The 24,577-nt window shown below is 42.5% G+C and overlaps 1 protein-coding gene across 2 annotated transcripts in view; it reads left to right on the top strand.

Moving 5' to 3' along the window:
* The window catches only part of Adamts17 (ADAM metallopeptidase with thrombospondin type 1 motif 17), a 396,140-nt gene that overhangs the window by 192,272 nt on the left and 179,291 nt on the right, over positions 1-24,577 (top strand). For both annotated transcript variants that reach the window (XM_008849526.2, XM_029554310.1), the window contains exons 9-10: positions 6,650-6,790; positions 8,473-8,623. In XM_008849526.2, coding sequence (XP_008847748.1) covers positions 6,650-6,790; positions 8,473-8,623 — 292 coding nt within the window. The remainder of the gene's footprint in view (positions 1-6,649; positions 6,791-8,472; positions 8,624-24,577) is intronic.

Here is a 24,577-nt window from a genome sequence, read left to right as displayed (position 1 = left end):
TATGGGATACACACGGACACACACAACAACAACTTGAGTATTGTATTTTTTCTGTCATTTCAGGACTGTGGTTTGTGAAGAGAGACAGTATGCATTGAACATATATGATCCATTTTCACCCACCATGATATTACCCATTATAGCAAAACACTAACATCAATACTCTACTGATCCTGTCCAATGGAGAGGCTGTGCTCATGGGAACCATTTCCTTGGGCTCTTTATCCCACTTTCAGCCTTCATTTTCCCAAAACAGCCAAGACTACTTTGAGGAGAAGCCAAACTTGAGTCTTATTCCTGACATCAGCATCTCAGAGCTTTTGAGAGACAGGTTGGCTCAAACTCAACTGAAGCCAATGCTTCCAGCATGGCAGCTGTGCTGAGCCTAGAACCCCTCACCATCTCATGTGTTGTCTTCAGTCTTGGGTGGAGCTGGGAGGGGTTGTGCATTGTGGGAATTCTTTCTTGACCCCTTCCATGATGTGCTTGAGATTTCTCGAAGTAGGTCCAGAATCAGTGTGCTATTTTGTTTAAGATAAGATCCATCCAAGGCCATTAAGTTATTATTGTGTCTGACACATGTGACATGAGGCCCATCTGTGCCCTTGACCTCACAGTCATTTAGAGTTAAAATGACTGTGTCCTTAATGCCACACATTTTAGTTAAATATAACATTGCCAGAAATAATACATGCCCTGAGACATAAACCTAAAAAAACATGGAATTTTCAGTCAGGTAATCTTTAATTTAAACTAAAAATAACCTGAACAGTAGTTTATATAAACCTCAAGTATCAAGACTCCCAGCCCACTGGTAGTTCATCAAACTGTAAATTTATGAGGCACTTAGTTAGCATTTGAACATTTTAAATCAGATCAAGTGTGAGCTATATTAGAGACAAACCTCAGAAAGCCAAGAATCCCATGCCTGGCCAACCCTGCTGACTAGAACATTCCTCTAGGAAGGCCTCCTCTGAGGGCCAGCAGAGGGAAATGCTCATGGCAAGTGTCCTGCTCCTGGTGGGACAGAGATGAGAGTAACGCTGTGGATGCACCCTCAGCTTCTCTAAGCACATGTGTGACCATCCTGTGTGTCTCCAGAGCAGTTGTGTTCTCTGTCCAGAAGCATCAGATAGTGAGGGGGAAGGACTCTCTTTCAGTTTATAACCAGTTTGACCACCAGAGGAAAGTTGGAAGTGGTACCCTGTGTGATGTTCTTCCATCTGTGGTGAGACCGTCTTCCCAGCTGTCCTCTTTTTGTGGTTTTCCCAAGCAGTATCCTTAGTTGAAAATCCATCTAGCTGCTGCTCAGGAAATCCCTGCTGAGGAGGATGAGTAGTAGCTTGTCAGAGGATGATGGTACAACAGTTACCTAGTGTGTTGATTCTCCAAGGTGCTGTTGCCCTGGCTGAAAAATGGTCTCACTACCTGAGGCAGGCAGTGATGCTGATTCCTGGTCATATATGGTAGCAGGAAAAGAGATTTTAGAGAATTCCTGTAGGCAGAGCTGAGGTCTCTAGAGATTGAGCCATTTCTGAAAAATCAGATAAGGCTGTGTCTAGTTGAAGAATGTGCAAATGTAATCTTCATGCTGTAACTGATGAGGTGTTCTTTCCTTGGGGTGCTGTATCAGTAGAACAGGCCTTCTGTGACAGAGGAGATGAAGGACAAGTGAATTGGGCAGATGGAACCCTGTGTAAATCACCAAATGACTTCTTCCAGGTCCCAGCTCAGAATCCCAGAACCCAGGCCTTCTAAAAGCATTAATATTCCCTCAAGAGGCAAAATGTTCCTTTTCTTTGCTCATGCTCCCTAAGTGTTTTCCATCATCACTGTAAGGAAGCTGCAAACCTGCCTCCCCGGTGGGCAGTACCATGTTCAAGGGTGGGAACCTGGCATGTGATTCAGACAAGTATTCTGGTACCTGTGAGTTATGACCATTATGGAAGTTCCCTATGCAAAACAGGGATTATGCCTGTCAAAGCTGGAGACAGCACCTTTCCTGGTCACATGCAGTAGTTAAACCTTATAAGATAGAAGCTGGAGCTGCTTTTTTCATAAGATAGTTTATTCTCGTACTTTATTTGCTGAAATCTACCAAAAAATTTCATGTCTACCCATTAAAAATCATCACTAGTTTTATTTAAAGGTATCAAAACCTATATTACATTTAAGGTAGTTTGTTTGTTTGTTTGTTTGTTTGTTTATTTATTGGTCTTTTTTGAAACAGGGTCTCCCTGTAGACCCAGCTGGCCTGGAACTCACTATGTAGACCCAGCTGGCCTTGAACTCACAGAGATCCACCTGCCTCTGCCTCCCAAGTGCTGGGACTACAGGCGTGTGCCACTATGCCCGGCTTAAGGTAGACAATTTTTGACATCCCCTGGTAAGGTACTTGAAACTCTAATTAGTTCCTTCAAAAGTAAATGAGATGCAGAAAGAGAGAGGGAGGGTTAAACAGGTAGAAAAAGTCTTAAGTTGATTTCCCTTAGCATCGAGACTCCAGGGCCCATCCATGTTGTTGTATATTGAAGAATTTCCATTCTTAAAGGCTTAGTAATATTCTGTCATATGTAAATAACACATTCTATTGTTTTGAAAGTCTCCACATGTTGGCCGTCATCAGCATTATGAAAATGAACATGGGAGTGCAGATCTCTTTGAGATCTTGATTTCACCTTAAAAATATATCCAGGGGTTGGGGCTGGAGAGATGTCTCAGTGGTTAAGAACACTGGATGTTCTTGTAGAAGACCCAGGTTCAAGTCCCAGCACCCACATGGTAGCTAACAACTGTCCATAACTCCGTTCCAGGGGATCCGATGGCCACGTCTGTCCTCTGCGGGCATTGCATGACACAGGTGCACTTACCTACATGCAGGCAATACACCCATACACATAATTTTTTTTTTTTAAATCCAGGGGTAAAAGATATAATCTCTAGGGGCTGGAGAGATGGTTCAGCGGTTAAGAGGACTAGCTGCTCTTGCAGAGGACCAGGGTTTGATTCCCAGCACCCACATGCTGGCTAATAACCATGTGTAACTCCAGTTCCAGGGGAATCTGATGCCCTCTTCTGACTTCCACAGGCATTGTACAATATGTGTACACTTACATAATGCAGGTAATATACTCATACACATAAAAAAATACAGAAGTGAAATTGCTGGATCATATACTAGTTCAGTAGCTCTAGGTTTATTTTGGGGGGCATTTCTATGCTGTTTTTCCATAGTAGGGAATTATTTTGTATTCTGACCATCAGCATATGGGGTTCCCAGCTCTGCCTCCTCACAGGTGCTTGCCAAGTCATGTTGGGTGTGAAGTGCTCTCTCCTGGTGGTGTGATTTGCATTTCTCTGATGATTAGTGACATTGATCATCAAAGCCTGTTGGGCTTTGTATGTTGTCTTTGGAGAAACATCAATTCAAGTCTTTAGCCCATGTTTCACATCAGGTTATTCATTTTTCATTGTTGACTTATAGGGGTTGTTTATATATTTTAGAAATAAATCTCTCATTTATGCTAAGTGAAATAAGCCAGACACAGAAGGAAAAAGACTGCATGATTCTACTTATATGAGGTCCCTAAAGCAGTCAGATTTATGGAATGGAAGAATAGAGTGATGGTTGTGAGTATATATAGAGAGAAATGGAGACAGGGTATGCGTTCCAGTTATGGGAGGTGAATAAGGTCTGAGAGCCTTTGCATGGCTTGTAACTGGAGTTAGCACTACTGGGTTGGACACCTGGAAATTTAAGAGGGTAGATATATTAACATGTCTTGCTACAATAAAGTAAAATTTTGAAAAAGTAAACCTCAAAGCTGATGATGTGTCTCTCTCTGCCTAGCATGGTCAGGGCCCTGGGTTCAGCCCCAATACCACAAAAAATTATTTAAAATTAATAAATTTTTTAAAAGTAAACCTCAAAAAAGAAAAAAACCCTTTCGAATGAAACTTAATTGTAACAGAATTTTCAAGCTAACTGGAAATTGTTTCCCACTTATAAATCAACACTTTCTATTGCTCACCCAAAAGAAAAAAATTTTAAAGAGCAGAGTAGTTGCATTGGAAAAAAAAAATAGGACTCACTCTCTTCAGCAAAGTGACCACAAGAAATATATCTGAATTATTCCCAGTGTCCAGATTTATCCATGCATTTCCTGGTTCTTTGGCCTGAGGAAGATAGATGTGTGATATCTGATACCTGTCTAGATGTAGACTATCCAGCCAGAGACAGTTTTCATCCTGCAAGTTGTCTGCCTCTGTATTAAATTAACACACCTGTCACAAATGTGAGGTCTCTATTATGTTTTTGCACATTAAACATGTAATCCATTTGGCAAATATTTACCCAGAGCAGTCCTATGGAGATGCCATTCGGGGGAGGGCAGCTGGTAAGTGGAAGGAGCCTGTGGAAACACAGAAGAGAGCTTCCAGAGCTCTGTAAAGACTGCCCTGAAGAACAGATGGCCAGAAGCACAGAGAGAAAGCTCCACCAGCTCTTCTGGTCACTGATAGGAGTTTTTCAGTTGACCAGTTAACCAGAAAATTGGTTCAAGTGGAGAAACCAAGAAATTGTATTTAGGTGTTTCATTTTTTTAATATTTATTTTTTTATCATTTTATGTGCATGAGTGGTTTTTTTGCCTGCATGTGTATATAAGTGTGCCTGTGTTGTGCAGTGCCTGCGGATAGCAGAAGAAGGTATCAGATCTTCTGAAACTGGAGTTATAGATGGTTTAGTTGCCAGTACTGTTAACCACTGAGCCACCTCTCCAGTTCCCCTATTTAGGTGTTTTAAATAGTTTAAGTTAAAATTTATAAAACATATATATATATTGCAATATAGTGTGTGGTGAGTGTATATATATATACATATGTATGCATATATATATATATATAGAGAGAGAGAGAGAGAGAGAGAGAGAGAGAGAGCATGCAGGGTAGAAAGCGATGTAAAAGACTTACAAAGCAGTCTGGATCAGATTTTTACCATTTATTCCTCACCTCTTAGCATTTTCCTGCTCACATTCCCTTGGCAGCCATGTGCTTTAGCTACCAGCCAAATGAGCTTTCATGAAAACAACTTTGCCTTCGCTATCATATGTCATTGCTTAACCCACCACAGAACCCATGTGTGAACTGACATAACTGGTATCACTAGCAGCTGCAGGTCAAAATACATTTCACCCTGGGTGAGCCTACCCTCCTCAACTGGCGGGAGCAGATGTATGGGTGATCAGAGATGGCCATGCTAGCCCAAGACCCGGGTGCCTGAGTGCCAGATAGTGTGTTTTTGGAGGATGTGGTTTTGGCTCGGGTTGGGTCAGGGTGGCATCTGAAAAAATAAGAGTATAGTCATTCATGGCTACCAGGCATGTAGAGGGTGACCTCTCAGAGGATATCAGTATGAAACTGCAAGCAAGTGAATTGAGAGATGGTAAGAGACATCAGAGGCACATAGGGAACTGGGGCTGGGGAAGCATTTGGAACCCTGCTTACATTGTTCTTCCCTAGGCTGGTCATAGCTTGAGGTTAAGGATCACATCTTTAGCACATTTAATCTTCTTCTGGCATATTTCCTGGCACTTGAGAAATATCTAATAATTTTATTTTATTATTTTTACTTTATGTGTATGAGTGTTTTGCCTGCATGTGTGTAAGTGCACCTGTGTTGTGCAATGCCTGTGAAGGTCAGAAGAGGGAGTTGAATTCCCCTGGAACTGGAGTTATGGATGGTCATTAGCTGTCATGTGAGTGCTAGGAATCGAACCTGGGTCCTCTGCAAGAGCAGTGAGTGCTCTTAAATGCTGAGCCATCCTCCAGCCCCTAATAAATATCTTTGAATTAATCAAAAATAAATGTTTTTTTTTCTATATCACTGCAATTGGAAAAAAATGGACTTCTCCATGCACACTGGATTTCTCTCCTAGAAATCATGGTTGGCAAGCTGAGAGTGAGCCAGTCTTGTGTGATCTGCGTCTCAGCTCACCCCAGTGTGATCATAAGGATAAACTAAGTTCCTCATTCAGTTCAGTGTATTGTCAGACTCCCAAACCTAGACATTCCTCCAGTATCCCTCTATCAGCAGGGAAAGTAACAGAACTCTAGTACTTGATGGTACCCAGGAGACCGGGATGATGTGGCACGGGCCTCATTCTCAGTCTTCTCTCATGTTTCCTGTGGATGAGGAAACTATTTAATAAATAGGCAAAAATATGAAAAGAGTTATGAAATAACAAAAAAGAAAGAAATTTTCATGAATTTGAGGACTCGAAGCCAAGGCATTCACTAACTTAGTCTTAGATGGTTTCCACTGGTCCTTAGCATACTGTAGCTCATTTCTAAAGAAAACAAACCTTAGAAAGCATGTCCCTCCCTAGAACTGGTGTGTCATCAGTCATTATCATACTTGAAAATCCCATTTGTTCTATTATTACTCTATTTTCTCAGTCTTCATACAGTTTGTAAGCAAAAACACCTCACCTCAGCTTCTCCATAAACTCCTGACTGTGGTCTGTACCATGTGACCATATTACCCTATATCACTCTTGCTACTTTAAGCTGTGCATAGTACACTTGACCTGGGACCTGGATATGAGACACCTGTAAGCATAGCATCCCTCTCTCTTCTTCTCTTTGAACAGCCTGGGGATGAACCATGACGATGACCATTCCTCTTGTGCTGGCCGGTCACACATCATGTCAGGAGAGTGGGTGAAAGGCCGGAACCCCAGCGACCTCTCTTGGTCCTCATGTAGTCGAGATGACCTCGAGAACTTCCTCAAGTAAGTCTTTGAGTCATTCTGTAGTGTCAACACAACAGAAAGTTCTTTCAAAAGACCAAAGATGGTCATCTCAGCAAGTGTGAGAAGAAGGGAAGCTCTAGATGAATTCTCATCTGGCCTGGGAGGCAGTCAATGCAGAGTGTCCTATAATGGGCAAGGGCTTCCTCCCAAGGGCACAGCTGGTATGTTGTGTATCTCATAGATGACCATTTAATGATTGATTGATTGTTTGATTGAAATATCCAGTGGCCCTGTCTTGCATCTCTCTGCCAATCTGTGGCCATTATTGTGTACAGCTGGAAGGATGCCCTTGGTAGCTCTGAAGCCGAGAACCTGCTGCTTGCTCGCCCTGCTTCCTCTGATGGCAGTGAACTTGCTAGAGATAGGTTTGCTGATGTCCCTCTTGTTTGGGGAAGGGGTGTGTTTTTCTTACTAGCACTTTCTTGTTGGAGGATGTCCACACCATTTAGTTCTCAGATTTCTGTAGAACAGTTGCCCATCTGATTTCAAGACTCTCGTTACACCAAGCATACTCATGGACCCTGCTGGTCCCTTAGTGTCAGATCTTAGGGCTATGTTTACAGTGTTGATATATGAACCCTAATCACTTTTCTACTTAGTCATGTTGATCTGTACAAAGTAGAGACAGAAGTGAAGCAGTGAGTCTCACCTGTGGGTGGAGTTTGACAGTCCAGCCCCACCTTACAGTACCGGGGCAATGTGGGCTGAAGTGGTAAAGGCGTCTTCTGGGGTTTTTGCTCATGCTTCCTGGGGAGGAGAAAATTGTTTATTAAACAGGATTAAAAATGAGCTCATTGCTTTTAAGATAGTCTACTTCTGCTGAGTATTTGTAATCAGAGATTCTAATAAAATACTATAAGTCATTTTAATTATTTCACATCACCCAGAAGGTTCACAGCAACAAGACAGGGCACTATGCATTTTCTCAGGTACACGCTGGTGACAAATGGCTCGTGTCTGAGCCTGGGTGTACATGCATGCATGAAACTCTTTTTCTTTAAGAATATTGGCAAGTGTCTGGGTTTCATTTGTCTTGCTTTAAGGATAGAAAAATAAAAGCATTAAGCATTTATCTCCTAACAAGGCCCACATTGGTGAAATGTACCTCCCATTCTAAGTGAACGTTCCCTGTCTGATTGAAATCCAGAAGTCCTCTGCAGAATGAGTCACCTTCTGAAATGACAGGAAGTTTGGTAAAGTGGTTCACTAAGTCTGGCACACCTGCTTTGACCCACCAAGCCGTCAAAGAGACTCTGTAGCACTGGAAAAAAGTACTTTGATTATACTTAAAACAACCCTAACTTGTGCTTTCTCTATGTTTGTGGGAACTTTTGCCCAAAGCCATATTCTAAGGCAATGTCATAGAACTCTGTTTCAAAAGTGTTTTCATCAAACTCCCCAATTAAAGTGTATTTCCAGTATTGGAGCTGTTCCTAGGACCCTACTGAGTGGTCAGTTTCTTGTTGCCTTCAGAGCCAAGATCCACTTTTAGCCGTGTGGTAACAGAACATACCAAAAATGGGGAGTTATAATCTGGGTGACCAATACTGAAGTCTTTGTCCCCTGAGTCACCCAAGGTGCACCCTTCTCAAGGACTGAAAAATCAGAACAAAGACAGGGCCTAGTAATTTTCAGGTTGATCTGCCTCTTGGCTTTTTCAGATCGAAAGTCAGCACCTGTTTACTGATCACAGACCCCAGGAGCCAGCACGCCGTGCGCCTCCCACACAAGCTGCCAGGCATGCACTATAGCGCCAATGAGCAGTGCCAGATTCTGTTTGGCACCAATGCCACCTTCTGCAGAAACATGGAGGTAAGCAACCAGGGGAGGGCAGACAGCACAAGCCTGGCCCTCTCTCTGCTGGTTTGGCGTCTACTGGAGGTCATCTCACTTAACACATGCACATACCCATATGCATATTCATACACATGATCACATGTACAGATGTTCCTGTGCATCTTCACAGGCACTTTCAGAGGTGTGCCTCAGATAACCCAGCATTCAGACAGCCCACACATGCTTTACAAGCATCTATTCTTATCTATTCACACACCGTCCTGCACATATTCTGCAGAGGATACTTTGGGGCTACTGACACTAGTAGCCTGATGTGGGGTATATTCGTTGAAGCCCTGGGCACAGGATTAGCCTCTAGTCTCAGGAAAGATGTGTTGTAGATTGACTAGCCTTCTAGTGCAGGAACTAGTTGGCAGGCCCAACTCTAAAGCTGACAACTACACAGAGGCTATCTCCAGAAAGCCGCAAGATCCTGAGGTACCTGAACCCCCATAGATGCCATAGTACCTCCTGAGTGCTTCCAGCGAATGGGTTCAGGACATTGGGGCAACATCTCTAGGTTAAATACTGTCTGCCATTTAGCAGGTACAGAGAACAGCAGCACCTCACAACAAGGCCAATGTTGCCTGTGAGCTGGTTCTCTCAAGAACACCAGTCCAGAGTATGGTCTTGAATCTTCTCTGCCAGCAAGGGCCCCTCTAAGCCTGGCCAGTGTGTTCAGTCCCAGGACTCCATTATCCCCAGCGACTGGTATGGTGCCTAATGCTCACCATTAGCTACTACATGGCTTCAAGTTTAAGACTGTATCCATGTGCCAGCTGAGAACATCCTGTTTGCTTATACCCAGCCTCCACTCCCTAGAGTGGATTGATGACATAGAAGCTTCAGGAGAGGACAAGTTTCAGGGGCCCTTGGTGTTATGAAGGAAGACAGTGTGAGGCTAGTAGGAAACCACATAGGTGAGACCCTTGGGAGATTTCTGGGGACTCAGAAAGAACAGAAAAGCTCCAGGCCCCTGGTTGGTGAAGGAGAAAATGCCCAGCAGAGACAGGGACATAATGATCACTTTGCCCCTGGGGAGTTCAACCCAGATCTGACGAGGTGAAACAAACCAGAAGAGCTGCCCTGGCTGCATAGGATTGAGAGAGGTGACATCTAGACAGAGCTAAAGTCGTTTTCCTGTCCAGGAGCCAGGCAACTGCACACCCTTGGGGAGGAGGCACAGAAAGAGGAACACATATGTACAGTTTCCCTGGCTAGACTCTTGTACTAGCACATGAAACCCTGACTGCCTCCCTCTAGGCAAGAACTTTGAACTTGTTTTAATAGGTGAGGAATCAGAGGGCTGGGGAAGTTAGATGGCCACAGCCACCTAGTCAGAAAGGGAAGGGCAGGAAGGGAAACCCAATGTGCCCCTTACTGGCAGAGCCAAGGAAAGATGGCATCATTTAAAGACAAGCCCCAAGGAGAGAAAGGCTACCTGGGATTCTCTTACTTATGTTAGCATCCTTTTTTTCCACAGAGGACAATTAGAGGTAAGGTTAGTTCTGCTTTAAAATAAGCTCCCTTCTCCCTAGAAGTTCAAAATTAAAGTAAGCATGCTGAAAATGGCCCGTTTGTAGGTTCTGAAGAATTCCTTCTGGTTACCAGCAGCTACATTTCATGGTTCAGGCTAGCTTTTGTTTGACAGTGTCACCAGTAAATAGATCAAAGGAAATTGCTGTCTTCCAGCTCCATTCACTAGAAAAAGTGACTATGTATGTGTAGGAGGGGAGAGAAATGACCTAGTAGCACTTTGGTGACTGCTAGCCACAAGGAGCCACTGGTCATTGTCCCCTCCCAAGGCTCATGATGCTTCCTTCAGGGGATTCTGGCAGTGAGGTGATACTGACTGTTCACATCACAGAATGTGTGCCCTGTGGTGCCTGGAGAGCTGGGAACTTGTGGTATGGTGCCCTGGGCCTGGTCATCTCTCCCTTAGACATGGATACCAGAATAACACCACAGTTCTGGACTGCAGCTTGCTGTGCCCTCAGTCTGCTAGTTCCCTGTCTTCAGAGGTCTATGCTCTGATGACATCCAGTCTTCAGAACTCTGCATCTGCTGTCTGTCCTTTCTCCTTCCTGGAATAGGATCTCAGTGCTGCTGGGGCCCATTCCCTGCTGCCTGCCCCCATCCTGCAGTCTCCATTTACATCCTCTGTTCTCCTTGCCTGGTCTCCCTGCTCTCCTTTGGGCCCATCAGGTGACTCAAGGCAAGGACAGGAGTTCCTGTACAAAGCTCTCTCCTCTGCCCAACAGCTCGTTTCTTGGTTATCTGCTTAACTCAAGCCGTCATATGTGTTGAGTCTTGTGTTTTACTTTTCAAATGTTACCTTCTCAGTGAGTTGGGTCATAACCAATCTATTTGAGAGTGAAGTCTTGTCACCGTCCCCCACCACCCTTGCCACACCCACACTCCAGAACCTGAAGGAAGCCTTGCTTCCAGATACTTACTGTCTTTTAACTGGCTGTTTCCTCTACTATCTGAAATAATTAAAAGCAAAATATATGAAACAATGAGCTTTCAAGACATTGGACTGGAGGCCACAAAGGCCTGTGATGATTGAGAGGTGAAATAAGTGCAGAAGCCCTGGGGCTCTGCCTACTCACTGCCTGGACTGCCTCTAGCTCCAGCACAGGGAAGGAGACCTGAAGAAACCTGGAAACTGGTTATACAGGGCCCCATGGCAGCTAGAGTTCCCAAGGCAGTTCTGAGTCTGTGGCACTCACAGAAGAAAGAACTGTTGCATTCATTACTTTTCTCATGGCTGTGACAAAAGACCAAACAGAAACAACCAATGGAGCAGCTCCATCACGACAGCAGGAACATGAGGCTGTAGATCCTCAATGGATCTTTTGGATCATTGGATCCAATGGATCAGGAAGCAGGGTGCTCAGGTTCTATTAGAGGTGGATGCAACCCTCAAAGCCAGCCCCCAGCAGCCTACTTCTGCTAGCTAGAGCACATATTCCAAAGGTCCTACAGTCTTCCAAAACAGTGCCACCAGCTAGGGATCAAGTGTTCAAACGCTAAGCCTAAGGGAGATGATTTACATTCAAACAACTACACAGAGAACTTGGGAGACCCGCAGAAGGGTCCCCCATTGACCACTCAGCTTAGTACAATGCATGTATGAGAAAAAAAACCTACCCAGCTGTAGCGATAGGTGCTAGAGAGAGAGCTCAGTGGGTAAAGGCACTTGCTGTCAAGCCTTAAAACCTGAATTTGATCCCCATGAACCACATGGTGGAAGAAAAGAACCAACTTCTGCAAGTTGTCCTCTGACCTAAGCACAAACACACACACACAAAATAATATTTAAAAAATAAAAGTAATAATAGAGAGTATATTAGCTACTTTTCTGTTGCAGTGATAAAATATCTGATTTATGGTTCCAGAAGATAAGAGTCCATCATAGCATGGCAGCAGAGGTGGCTGAGGCAGAAACCTGAGACCTCACATCCCCAGCAAACAGGAAGTGGGGGAGAGGAAACTGGAAGTAGAATAGGCTGTGAACTCTCAAAGCCCGCCCAGTGACTGTTTCCTCCAGCAAGAACATATCCCCTAAAGGTTCCATGATTCCTCCCAAGCAGTACCACCAACTGACCAAATGTTCAAATATTTGAGCCTATGGAGGACACTTCTCATTCAAACCACACAGCAAGAAAATCTTAAAGCCAGAGGATTAAAGATGTGTACAGATAAAGATTAAAATTACATTGAATTTCTCATTAGAAACAATGCAAGCATATAATATAAAGTTTTTCTTAAAGTATCAAAAGAGGCCAGTTAGTGTAAAATTCTATACCTTGCAAAAATATTTCAAAAGTAATTGTGAAATAGTTTTTCTACTATAGCGAAGCTTAAAGATCATCATGAGCTGACCTGCACTATGAGAAATATTAAGTCTTTCAGCAGAAAGGAGATGATAGTAGATAGAAATCTGGATCTATACAAAGGAATGAAGACCCTAGAGGTAGTAACTCAAAAACAACAAGAATGTTCTTGTGGCAGGTGAATCTCCATGTCCTAATTCCCAGAACATGTGAGAGTTTATGTGGCGAAAGTAACTTCACAGTTGTGATTAAGTCATCTTCAGATGAGGTGTTTGTCCTGGATTATCTGTGCCAGCCTAATGGGCTCAAAAGGATCCTCCATAAGAGGGAAGTAGAGAGTGATAGAGTGACAGAAGGAACAGGAGGCTGGAATGACACAGAGAGTGGGCCATGAGACCAGGAAGAAGCTTCTGATAGCTAGAAGAGGCCAGGATACTGCACAGCCTTTGGAAGGAAGTAGCCTTGCAGACAGCTTGACTTTAGCCCAGTGAGAAGGATTTAAGACTTCTGGCCTCTAGAACTATCAGACAGTTATATTGTTGGAACTAGAATTATAGTCATTTGTTATAGCAGCAATCGGAAACTTATACAGACTTGCCATAGGAAAGTAATACAGCCATTTAGTTTTGACATTTGCACAAAGGCCAGAAAGAGAGAAATGGAAGTGTAGTTTTGTAGGAATTTTGTGCATGAGGAAGAATGGAGTAGTCCTTCCTTAGCCATAGTTTTACTTCCCAAGGTTTCAGCCACCCACAGTCACCCACAGGCCAAAAGTATTAAGTAGGAAATGCCAGAAATGAGCAATTAGAAATTTTTTATTGATTTTTGCAAATTTTATACATCTTGATCATATTTAGACCCCTCCTTTATTTATACCCTCCCATAGGGCCCCCCCACCATTTTCATGCATTCTATCATGTAAGTTAAGGACTATCAAGCCAAGTTTCTTTCCCCAAATGTCTCTCTGTATGAATCTACCCACTGGAGCCTGGTCAACCTATCTAGTAACACTATCTTAAAGAAAACCAACTCTTCCTCTCCCAGTAGTCATCAGTTACCAATAGTTTCTCAGCTAAGGTTGGAGCATCTTACCCATTTCCTCCGTCTATGCTTGGCTTTTGTCTAGTTTGAACTTGCATGGGTCTCGTGCATGCTGTCACCATTGCTGTTAGTTCATATGAGTAACTTCCTACCACCTGGAAAACCCTGTTTCCGTATAGTCTTCCACTACCCCTGATTCGTAGAGTCTTTCTGCCTCTTCTTCCACAATGGTTCCTGAGCCCTGGGTGGCAGAGGTCTGATAGATGTCCACACCCACTCTGCAGTCCCTTATTCTCTGCAGTTTGGCCAGTTGCGGTTTTCTGGGCTAATCACCATCTGTTTCATGAGGAAGCTTCACTAGCAAGAAAGTTGAGAGATGCATTCATATTCTCTCTGCCTTTATTAGTAATTATCGTTGACAACCGCTTGCTGTGCTGAAGTTATAAATTAAACTTTATCATAGGTGTGTATAGGAAAGAAACAATATATAATGGTTTGGTTATAATGATTCTTGTCCTGAAATCACATAAAGACAGAGTTGGTAGAGATTTATTGTATCAATTATAAAACAGCTGAATAAGTTAACAAAGGAAAATACATGTAACTTTGTTCATCCTTATGATTAGCAAGCTCATTCAAAAGCGTATATCAGAATGGTTTGTAGATACGTATTGTAAATAATAATCCCATCCCACTCAGAAACCAAGACAATGCATATATCTTCAGGGTCCTTGACATATTTCATTTAAATGTGATTTTTTTCCTATGACCCCATAACCCTCCCATCCCCATGCGGGCAGCACCAGTTGTACAGTTCTCACACCAGTAATCACATCAGTTATTGTGGTCATGTCTCAAATTGTCTCCCACGACTTCAGAAAAACCCATGCTGTGAACTAGGGAGATGACTCAATAAGTAAAGCACTTGCATCGTAGTTCTAGTGACCAGAATCCGGATCCCCAGAACCCATGAAAAGCTGAACACAGTAGCACATCTGTAATTCCAGTTCTGTAAGGAGATGGGAGGTGGGAATGGGAGGATCCCTGGGAGTTCACAGGCCAGCTAGCCAGGTGTACATAGCAGTGAAAATAAGGGAGAGCTTGTCTCAAATAAGGTGGGAGGTAAGGAAATACACAAGGTTGTCACACAGGCATTCACACACACACACACACACACACACAGGGAGGGAGGGAGGAAGGAAGAGAATTTTTTTTAAAGAACCATGCTGTGTAATTCTTAAGACCATTCTCCAAAACAAATTTGGCCTCCTATAATAGGAGGAAAAAAATCCACCTACTTTTTAGATGTCATAAAAAGAAAGTACTCATGAACACGAGTTTTAGGAGAAAGAATATTGTGAAGGAATTACAACTTTAAAAATTCAGTGGAGCCTCTTAAGAGCTACATTCCTGTGTAGGAATTGAGGATACTGTCTGCATTCCCAGGCCCTGGGCTTCCTTGAAGATGAAGACCAGCAGGGAAGTTCACGGCCAGCTGCCAGGCTGAGTCCCTGTCCAGAGCCAGCAGGGGAAGCTTGGAAAAGCACCTAAACATTAATGAGGCAACTGTGTGTGTTGTATCTGTCTGTCTCTCAGTCTGTCTTGTGTCTTAAAATTCTCTGGAACTAAGCCATGCCTGGTCGGACATGCCTTTAGGAGGCCAGCCTGGTCTACTTAGTGAATTCAGTGTCATCCAGGGCTACAGGGAGACCCTGTCTCAAAAAAAAAAAAATTCTGGAGGTAGAGAGATGCTCAGCAGTTAAGGACACTGGCTGCTCTTGCAGAGGACCTGGGTTTGAATCTGAGCACCCACATGGTGGCTAACAACTGTCCATAACTAGTTTCAGGGGATCTGACGCCCTCTGCTGTCCTCCATGGGTACTGCACAACATGATATACTTACATTGCAGGCATAACACTCATACACATAAAATAAAAATTAAATAAATGCATTTTTAAATGTACTGGGACCCTAAGTCTACTATATAAAATAATGAACTAAAAGGGAGGTTGGACACAGTCCAGGCAATAAAATGAGACACACAGGTGCCAAGGATTGGGTGGTGGTTTTCCGTTGTTTGTTTCTGGTTTTGTTTTGGAATACAGAACATAAGACAAAGGGAAGTGGGTAGACTACATTTTGAGACAAACACTAGCCATCCTTCCTACTTGTGGGCCTGCTTCATTTCTGTGCTGTTTCTTCTGAGGAACAAAATTTCACTTGCTGAGGGCTGGCAAAGTGGCTCTGTGCGTAAAGCCATTGCCACCAAGATGACGTGAGTTCAGTCCCTGGGATCAGTGTGGCAGGAGGCAAGAATGATGCCCACAAGCTGTCCTCTGACCTCCAAATACATGACATGGTCCACGTGTGCCCCCACACAGAGACACACAGAGTAAATAAAAAAGGTTTTCTGCTGAAAGATGAGCTCAGAGTGTCTCCTGTCAGAAGGTGGCAGGAGGGTGCAGGGCTCCCTGATCTCAGAAGACTTCATTTCTCATGCATACTGTGTGCTGAACACAAGCCTTAGGATGGTTTCACAGGATTTTTGTGAAATGGATTAGGAAAGTGGTTGCAATTTTATTTTTCTCCAGCTTCTAATTGAAGTGAATATGTCCTTCCCTTATGAATACTGCTAGTAAACCCATTGTCCTTGCAGTTCTAGAACAGTCACTGAGATTAGGAAACATAGATATTTTCATTCTAACAGCCATGGCTGACATAGCAAACTATCATTTATAGTCCCACAACATTACAGTGATTATTACATCCCAGGCCAGCTCTTGGAATATCATGTGTTGATTAAAAAAAAAAAATTCACATCACAGGCAGGTGAGCTGCCTCAGCAGGCAAAAGCAGTTAACACCAAGCCTGACAACCTGAGCTCCATCCCTCATGGTGGAAGCAGAGAACTGCTCCCCCAGATTGTCCTCTGACTGCTACTTGTACATCGTGGCATACGTCTACTCATACACATGCAAACACAATGAATGGGAAGTTCTAAAGGAGCTATGTTATGTACAATAATAATATACAAATTGTTTATTGTACAAAGACAATAAAGTATCTTCTACTTTAAAAACTTCAGTTTGCTTTCCTGCTAATCTAATGGCTTTACATTATTAGGCATTGAAAAGCACGCACTGAGGAGGGACTGATAGATGCCACCAGACGCTCAGAGCCCAGAGGCCAGGTGCTTTGTGCTGCAGAATGACAGGCAGGCTGGCGTCTGCTTGCAGTATGAAGCCCTGACTGCCCTTAAGCCTTGCTCTTCTTTCAGTAGGATTTTGAATACAGAACTTCCTGTGACTAGATTTCCTTGTGTGTTCTTCTCCTGGCATTTACCGTGCATAGCTATTTTAAGACCCATCAAAATTAAGACCTGTGCCCTCACTCACAGGATAAACATTGCTGCAGTTTGCATTAGGAGAAGGCTGGGCTTCAAATACTGACCAGATTTCTGCTTTCTTAAACATTTGCCTACCTGAGAACCAAGAAAAGTTAAAATACATTTCATTTTAATTTGTAGGGGTCTGGAGCCCCCACCCCTCCACCCCTCCATCACTACTGAACCTTTTGTGTCTGTCTGCAGAATGTTGGTATTGTAAGGTTGAGGGCTGTCTATGGAAATAGGAATTACAAAAAAAATTGGCATCAATAACTGGCATTTGTTGTAGAAGTTATTGGCAAGTAGAGCTGTCTCTTCTCTTAGCCAATGGTAATGTGATGTTTTTAATTCAATAAAGCATTTCAAGAAAGTACAAACATAAAACTTATAAGCATTGAAGGGTAAATATTTATTAGAAAGGGGAAATGAACTTGATGCAATTAGTGTAATCAGTCTTCTTTATGATTACATGTTCCTCATGTCCCCCGACAGCAAAGTCACTCCTCAACCAGGCTTTAAAGCTGTCAGAGCTCAGATGCTCTGCCAGGTGAGGCAGAGAGTGGGAAGCAAAATGCAAGCAACTGTTGGCTGGAGGTGAGAGTGTACATTGCTACTAGTGCCAGGGACCAGCGGATAGGAATAATGGGAGCAATGTCCAGACTAGGGTCCCCATCTCACAATGCCCCAGTCCTCAGCATAAAGGAGGGACTTGTGCACTCTTCACTCCAGCTTTTGGAGCTTCTCAGCTCAAAGGCGCTGCATCATCATCACCGATCCCCAGCTGCCGCTGGCAACACATTATACCTTCACTGCCCCACAGCCCACGTGTGAGGGTCACAAGTAGAAAGGGAGGTGACTCTCAGGAGGAATTGCACACACCATAGCTGGCATGAGCATGGCTGTGTCTACATGCCAGGGTGTGCACAAGAGACTGTGATGTTGGGTAGTTGGGGTTGCCCTGCTTCTCAGAACAGTGTTGAGCACTGAAGCTGTGAGCCGATTGCTTCCGGAAGGCACCAGGGTCTGCAGCAGTCATTAGTGGGAGAGTGCATTTTCTTTTGCCTAGCAACAAGCCTACCTTCATATTTACAATGTTGCGCTCATGGCCTTGGTTAACATTGCACAGTAGTAAAAAAGATGGTCTCCCAAACTGGTCTGCCTGGAGTTCCTCTCCTTTGTCTGGTTTCATAGTCTTTCTCTGCCTTAGTCTGCTGATCTGCCAAATGAGAGAGCAAGGCCTTTGGAGCCATCATCAGGTTGTTAGGAAAGTCCAGTGACAGATGAACTAACACTTTCAGCATATAGCAACACCCAGTAAGTGTCTCTGGTGTCATTTTTCTTTTACCTTGTCTCCTGGACCCAGTGGGAAAGGAGCAAATGCAGGTGACTCTCACATTGGCCTGTCTTCTTCTTCTTCTGCATCTGTGTGTCCTCCCCATATTTCCTGGCACCCTGGAGGACTGAAACCCCCAGGGATGGCCCCTAGCACCCAGCAGGTCCCTCTGCAAACTCCCCTTCCCAGATGGAAAGCTTTGTGTCCTGAAGAGAGAGGCCCAGATGTCTTGACAGATGTGGAGATCCCCGTATATCCAGGAAGCTCAGGAGTTCACAGTCCTGTCTTAAACGCTCAGGTCTCTGAGTTGCAGGTCTCTATCTTTTTCTATAGCTTTCTCCAGGATTCTTACTATCAGCCTGCATTGGAAACTACTGCTCTAAATAAAATCTGTCCCTTGAATGCCAGTGGGCCTGGCCAGAGCAGGAGACTGGCAGGGTCCAGCAGCCTGCCTGGCCCTGCCCCTCTCAGACAGGGCTATGCAGCCGAATGCAGGGCTAGACGCCCGGCTGTAAGCTGTCTTGCCTGTCTCAGTCTCAGTTCCTGCCCAGCATCTGCAGCCTCTCGAAGCTGTTGGACTTTGGCAGTAGTTGGCCTGAATTTTCCAGAAGTGTTTGAAAGCTTACAGTAGACAGCTTTCTCAGAGAACTCTCCAGACAATGCAAGTTGTACTGCGTGTTATCTTTCATTCCTTGTCCCCTTTCCAACTGAGTACCTCCGTGTCCCACCTTCACCCCATAACACCCAGCCCCAGCCAGGTGAAGGCCTTCACTATCCTCAGGAACATAGAAGGAAAGGCCACACCCGGTACACAGGAAACCTTCCAGGAGCCGTCCTGGCATGCTGACTTGGGTGAAGACTTCAAACTGCAGTAGTTTTTGTGGAGAATGTGGATTAGTCACTTATTCATCCAGCTCTTGGCATTTTATCTGCCTTTGGCTTGTGTTATCAGCAACACATTTTTTTTTTTTTGAGACAGTTTACATAACTATCCCTTCAGGAATTGCTCAGAGTTTGAGCTGCTCTCTCAGTTCACAGTGGGCGTGCTGTGAAGAAGAGACAGAAGAGAATTATAGTCATCTTCACAGGCCTTGAAAGGGGCCACTAGTTGGGGAAAGTGGGAAGGGCCTGTGTGCATGATTGAGGGTCCTTCAATACCTTCTCCGGGTTCTAGTGTAAAGAAGGAAGCCTGGTGTGGTCTGGTTGCCACACGGTACCAGCGAGAATGGTGCACAAAATAACCTGGATGTACCATGTGCCAAACTTTAGGTGTGGCCTGTAAGGTGACACAGGCTAAGTCAGGGGTGGGGGGCATGAGAGGGAGGGGAGGGAGAGAAAGATCACCATTTCATTTCCTTGCAGTTTGTGGGAACCAGTGTCTTTCTGCTGCTCTTCAAGAACTGCGATCTGGCCTTGGGGTCTTCTCTGTATGTTTCTACCTGCCCTGTGGCACCATGTTTCATTGAAGTTAGGGACCATGCTGCTCAGCATCACTTGCAGACAAGGTTTGGGTGTGCTTAATCTCTTCAAATATTTTTTTTTTAAATCTAGAATAATTCCAAAATCTGAAATACTTCTGGTCCCAAGCATTTTGGATAAGCGATCATCAACCTACATAGAACCTGGCAGGCAAAGGGAAGAGCCTGGAACTGATTTTTTTTAATGTATTCTTTTTTCACTATAAATGAGAAAAGATAGAGAGAATGTGAGGTCCTAGGGGTAAGAGGTGAAAAGCAGAATTTGAGGACCAATGGAGAGTTGATATAAGCCATGGGCAAGAGCATAGGTTTGGGAGTCAGGACAGGACTTGCAGCTTAGCCAGTCATTTAACTCCATTTTCTCATCTGTACATTGGGAAAGTAACTGTCTACCTCACGATGTTTATGTGAGTAGTCATGAGATGATTCTGAGAAAGTGCTTATATGATACCCAGACTTACAATTTGTTAGTTTTCCTTTCACCTGTTGAAGGTAGACATTGCTTTACTTACAAGTATATTCATTCATTTTTGCATTCACCCAGTCAGCATGCCTTTATGGGGAATGTATAGGTGCTGCCAGGGCTGTGTGAAGGTGGTGAGGTAAATACATGAGGAGACAGCAGCTGCACTCTAGGAGTTCAGCATTCAGAGTCCAATAGACTGAACACAGGGTACTGTGGACAAGGAGGTTGGTGCACTCTTAGAACCCCAATGTTTCTTCCTGGTAGAGAAAGCAGAAAGGAGTAATTGGGGGAGTCTGTCCTCCCACCAATTTGGTTGAGTGGCTGTTCCTTTATAAAGACTAACCTCCTTGGATTTGACCTTGAAGGGTACAGAGCAATATAATACCTATTAAGGTAATTTATTTTAGTCCTGAACTGCACTCCCCAGGGGCAGGCAGAATGGCATGTTCACTTATACATGCTATAACTCTAGTACAGTATAGATCAGCCTGTGTGAGGTGTCTCTTGAGACAGGCTGAAAGGCACCCGAGGAAGGAATAGCCACAGAGTTTTGAATTTTATGTGAAATAAAGTGCACATGTCAGTTTTTGATAGGTCTTGCCCAACTGATCTCCAAAGAGGCTTGTCTCATGCACACTTCCATAACAAGAGAGTGCCTACCTTCCTGTGCCTATGCCCATCTGAGCATTTAGGAAATGAGTCCATTGAGATGAAAAGACATTTCTTTTATTATATTAATGAGCTCAGTGGATGACCATTTGTTCATTTATTAAAGATCCAGTGTGTTCACTTTTCTGTAAACTGTCATGAATATTTTTAATTATTTATTTAATAACCACATACTTAGAAGAATTTCATTACAACAGCATTGACATATTCAATAACAATTTCCAGAGCTAAGATGCATCTCTTTCAAAATTGGCTGTAAATTTTTAGGTTTACAGTTGAATTATTAGTTATACAATATTGTACTCAGTATAAAGTGAGACATAACATTAAGTGAGGTTTTAACCTTTAAAAAAGATCTCCACTTCATTATTAAAATACATAGCTTCATACAGAAAAATTCATTTTTAATGCAGTTGACATTAAGATGTTTGCACATGTGTTCTAATCTCTATATATCTGATTATTACTAGTCACAATCGGTTACTTTCTGAGCTCCTTGGCACCTGAGCATGGATATAAAGTTGTCAAGCAGATTTCAATGATAATGTTTTTCATATCTACTAATTATTAAGGAACAAATTTTTATGCCTTGAAGAATTATTATTTTTATTATATTGTGTCACTGAACTTTAAAAAATTATTTGTTAGAATTTTATGTTACAGAATTGGACCTTCAGCGGAGATAGGACTTTTCAACATTTTCTTTTTTCATCTCGGTTGTGTTTTACTTTGTGCTTTATGCACACATGTATGAAGTAAAATGTCCCTTTAGTAAGACCCCTGGGTTTTATGCCATGCTTAGAGAGGTCTTTTTCACTCCTAAACTATAAATAAATTTACTTCTATGGTGGCTTCTTGAACTTTTAGTATTTCGCTTTTGTGTTAAATTCTTAAATACAGCATCATCTATTTCAGCTTAAGGTGTAAGGTAGAGATCCAATCTCATTTTGATTTGGGGTGGTTCCATTTCTTTAAGAACATATTCCCCCCAAAAAAACAATTTGGATCCAGCATTTATAAAATGCTGCATTCTTGCTCTTTTTTAAAAAGGTGTATTTTATTTTTTTTATTGTATCTGTATGCATATGTGTCTGACTGTTTGTATGTGTACCATATGTATACAGGTGCCCATGGAGGCCAAAAGAGGGTGCGGGAGCCCCTGGAACTGGAACTATAAGCAGTTGTGAGCCACCTGATGTGGGTACTGGGAACTGAGTCCTGGTCCTCTGCGAGAGCAGCAAGTGTCTTAACTGCTGAACTGTCTCTCCAGCCCCCATGTCTTATTCTTTAAGTATAATTCGGGAGTTCATGCACTTCTTAATGTTTACATGACCATAGCTTTATAAAATATTTTAATACAGTGAACATGTGCTTTCCTACAATATTACTGGGCAATTGTTTTTGTTTGTTTTCCCATGTGGTCTTTTGAATATTCTCATTTAGTTCTAAATTGTATTAGTATATTAAATTCAATTACATTCTATTGTAAATTAACTTAGAGAAAAATATGTTCTTGTACCTCTGAGTCATCCTAGGCAGTAATATGTTATTCTACATGTGTTCAAGATGTCTTCCCAGCTCACCCCTCAGGAAAATTTTAAATTTGTCTTTGTATAGCTCTTACAAATTTCTTATATTTATTTCTACAAATATTTCTGTTCCTTTTTAATGAGGTCTTTTCTTCCATTGTATCACTAAATTGATTAACTTTTATATTTGTAAAGGGGTGTGATTTCTGTATGTTAATGTGACATGCAGCCATCTTACTGAATGACCCTCCTAGATATTATATATATTTTTGGTTGAATCATTCAGTTTTCTAGTGATGCAGTTCATTTTACCTACCCCCTAATTCTTTGTCTGGCCTAACATAACAATTGGATATCCTTTTCATGAGATAGATATTTATCAAGAAAGTATCCATTTATTCAAATATTATTGAGTTTAAGAAGAAGAAGAATTGAATTTTATTAAATGTCTTTTTACTAGTCATGGGGAGAAATGAATCACCTCTCACTTTTTAAATGCCATTTTTTAAGTGTGTGTGGGTTCTGTCTGCACATGTGTATGAGCACCATATGCATACAGTGTCCATGGAGGTCAGAAGAGCCTGTTGGATCCCTGAAACTGGACTTACAAGCAGTTATGGGCCACCACATGGGTCCTGGGAATTTTATTAGCAATTTTTCTAACTTTAAGCTATCAGAATTCTTAGTGTAAATTTTGCTTGGTCATGCTGTGTTAGTTAAAATTGTGCTGGTAAACTGTATTTAGAGTTTGTAACAGTTACTCACAAATGAGTTGAGTATTTTTTTTCTAATGCTCATTCTGTTTGGTGTCAATGTTACATACATTAGTCTAAAAAACAGAAAACGTCTTTCTCTTTCGTGTTCTTAAACATTTTAAGGGTGTTGGTGTTCTCTGTTCCTTAAAGATTAATCAGAAACACCCCCATGAGAAACACAGTGCTAAGAATCCATCTGTGTAGCTGCAGGATGCTTCTAAGTCCCCTGTGTGCTTGTCTATAGACTCTGTGTGTAGATGTGTACAGAGGTGAATGCTGGGTGCCTTCCTCAATCATTCTCTGCTTGGTTTTTGTAAGACATAGTCTTACATAACCACTTACATAGTCACTAAACCTGGAGCTGAGTGAGCCAGACCAGCTGTCTATTGAGTGTCTGTTGAGTGCTGGGGATTCTCTTGGCCCTGCCTCCAGGCTATGCCATGCTCTTTTACATGACTTCTGGGGATCTAAAATATGGTCTTCATGCCTGCATGGCAAGCACTTTGCTTGCTGAGTCATCTCTCTAGCTTTGTAGACATTTTTGTTACAAAACAATAGATGCATTATTTTAGACATCCTAGAAAAATCATGGTTTTTTATAGTAAATGTTTCTGAATGGCTCCTGAACCACATTTTAGTTATTCCCTTCCTTGTTTGTCATTGGTATGCCTTTTCCTCTTTTCTTGAATGATTCAGGAAATGGCTTCTCTGGTTCACTTTTCCAACAAAGAACCAACTCTTGCATTTCTTTGGTTAGTTTGCTTCCTAAAAAGTGAATTTCTCCTTTTATCTTTGTTCTATTGTTCTTGGTGCTAGTGGTCATGTTTTGTAGTACTGAACTTTGAACCCAGGGCCCTGTACGTGCTAAGTGCGTGCTCTACCACTGAACTACATCCACAGGCCATTTTTACTTTTTGAGACAGGATCTTATGAAGTTGACCAGGCTGACTTTGAACTCACCATGTAGCCCATGCAGACCTTGAACTTGTGATTCTCCTGAGTTAGCCTTCAGAGTAGCTGGAATTACAGGCAGATACCACCAAGCCTAGCTTTATTCTGTGGTTTTCATTTATTTAAGTAGATTTATATTATTCTATTTCAAATGTATTAAAGTTGGTCCTTTATTTTTATTGTTTTTTAATGTATTTGGGACTCTAAATATTTTTCAAGCATGCTATGTATCTTGATATGTTTTCTTCTCAGTTATTTTCTTCATTATGTGTTGTTTGGGTTATAATTTTCCTTTTGACTCCAAAATTGTTTAAGAGGGTATTTAAATTTTTACATATGACAAGGTTATTTATTCTATAGTTTAGTTAATTTTTATATCTAATTCCTAGCCTGGTATGGTAGCTCATGCCTATAATCCTGGAGCTTGGTAAGCTAGGTGTATTAGTCAGGGTTCTCTAAAGAAACAGACCCAGTAGAATGAAA

This window comes from Nannospalax galili, unplaced genomic scaffold (genome assembly GCF_000622305.1).
Source record: "Nannospalax galili isolate Female #2095 unplaced genomic scaffold, S.galili_v1.0 scaffold124, whole genome shotgun sequence".
NCBI classification, from domain to species: domain Eukaryota; kingdom Metazoa; phylum Chordata; class Mammalia; order Rodentia; family Spalacidae; genus Nannospalax; species Nannospalax galili.
Note: the sequence above shows the minus strand (reverse complement) of the source record. Positions and strands in the feature narration are given on the sequence as shown.